Source organism: Euprymna scolopes, chromosome 34 (genome assembly GCF_053919585.1).
Source record: "Euprymna scolopes isolate OS-2025 chromosome 34, ASM5391958v1, whole genome shotgun sequence".
Lineage (NCBI taxonomy): Eukaryota > Metazoa > Mollusca > Cephalopoda > Sepiida > Sepiolidae > Euprymna > Euprymna scolopes.
This window is the reverse complement of record NC_136515.1, coordinates 26748480-26749873: the sequence shown is the minus strand read 5'-3', so window position 1 is coordinate 26749873 and position 1394 is coordinate 26748480. Positions and strand designations below refer to the sequence as shown.

At 34.8% G+C, this 1394-nt stretch overlaps 1 protein-coding gene across 1 annotated transcript; it reads left to right on the top strand.

The window, feature by feature from the left end:
• Nucleotides 1–565: 565 nt before the first annotated feature.
• Nucleotides 566–1096, top strand: LOC145259059 (general transcription factor II-I repeat domain-containing protein 2-like). The gene has a single exon (XM_080116686.1). It carries the CDS (start codon nucleotides 566–568, stop codon nucleotides 1094–1096), a length of 531 nt encoding a protein of 176 aa, XP_079972812.1.
• Nucleotides 1097–1394: the final 298 nt, after the last annotated feature.

Sequence of the window (1394 nt, the reverse complement as noted above, 5' to 3'; positions counted from 1 at the left end):
TTTAACAAATCTTGCAAAAATCAACTAATGGTCAGATTTTCGTGAAATTTTCGATGCTTATCCATTTTTGAATTGACAAAAACTTTGAAATTACAGAAGAATCCATGGAGTCTCTCAAAGACACAGCCACTGGAAAATATTCATACAACAGTATCATTAGCAGTCTAATCAGGTCTAGGTTAAGCCTGGATAAACTGGCAAATATTACAACTGATGGCGCTCCTTCAGAGGCAAACACTGTGGCCTTGTGACCTTGGTGAATAAAAAAATCAAAGATTTTCCATCGCAAAGTGTGTTGTCTTTTTACTGCATCATTCATCAAGAAAGCCTCTGTAAATCATCTTTGAAACTCAAACATGTTATGGATCCAGTTGAGCGTTCAGTGAACTTAAGAGCACGGTGACTGAAACATAGGCAGTTCCAATGTTTCATGTAAGATATCGAGGCAGATTTTACTGAGGTGCTGTATCACACAAATATCCGATGGTTAATTATGGGGGAAGTACTAAAGAGGTTGTCATGTTTTTTAATATGAAAGAAATTCCTTGTGACTTTTTAAAAAGAAATGGAGTGCGACGAATGGGTTTGTGATTTTGCATTTGATGCAGACATATTGCAAAAGCTGAGTGAGTTAAATACAAAACTGCAACGCAAAGGTGCATTTGCTCATGAATTGTATGTTGAAGTGAAAGCGTTTCAATTGAAACTTAAACTTTTTGTCAAGCAGCTTAAAGAGCAAAACTTTGTTCATTTTCCTCTGTTGAAAACATGGGCTGTTACACAAGCATTATCAGACAAATACAGTTCCCACTTGATGGCTCTAAAAGAGGAATTTATTAGAAGATTTGCTGATTTCAAGGCAATTGAAGGACAGTTTGATTTGCTCAGCTCACCTTTTGCATGTGACGTTGAAACAGCTGCCGAAGAACTACAGGTAGATCTTATTGATTTGCAAGCCGACAACTCTTTAAAAAGGCTCTTTGAAAATAAACCACTAGTCGAATTTTATGCACCCCTGCACTCAGAAAAGTTTAAAAATCTGAAAAAATCTTACAAAGAAGATGTTTGTGTTATTTGCTTCAACTTACATATGTGAGCAGACTTTCTCCATATTGAAAATTAACAAGTCAAAGAACAGGTCACTTCTCACAGACTCAAATCTTCAGTCAGTGTTAAGAATCAGTACAAGCAACTTGACACCAAATTTTAACAAACTGGTAAATGATTTCAGTCAGTTGCATCATTCTCACTGAGTCTTTTTGATCCTTCTGTTGCTCAGTTGCTGAGCTATTATGTTTTTCAAATAAATATATTTCATGTGAAATTTCTGTTTTAAAATATCAATAGAAATATGGTTTCCTCTTAAAATTGAGTTACTTTATTTTTAAATAGAT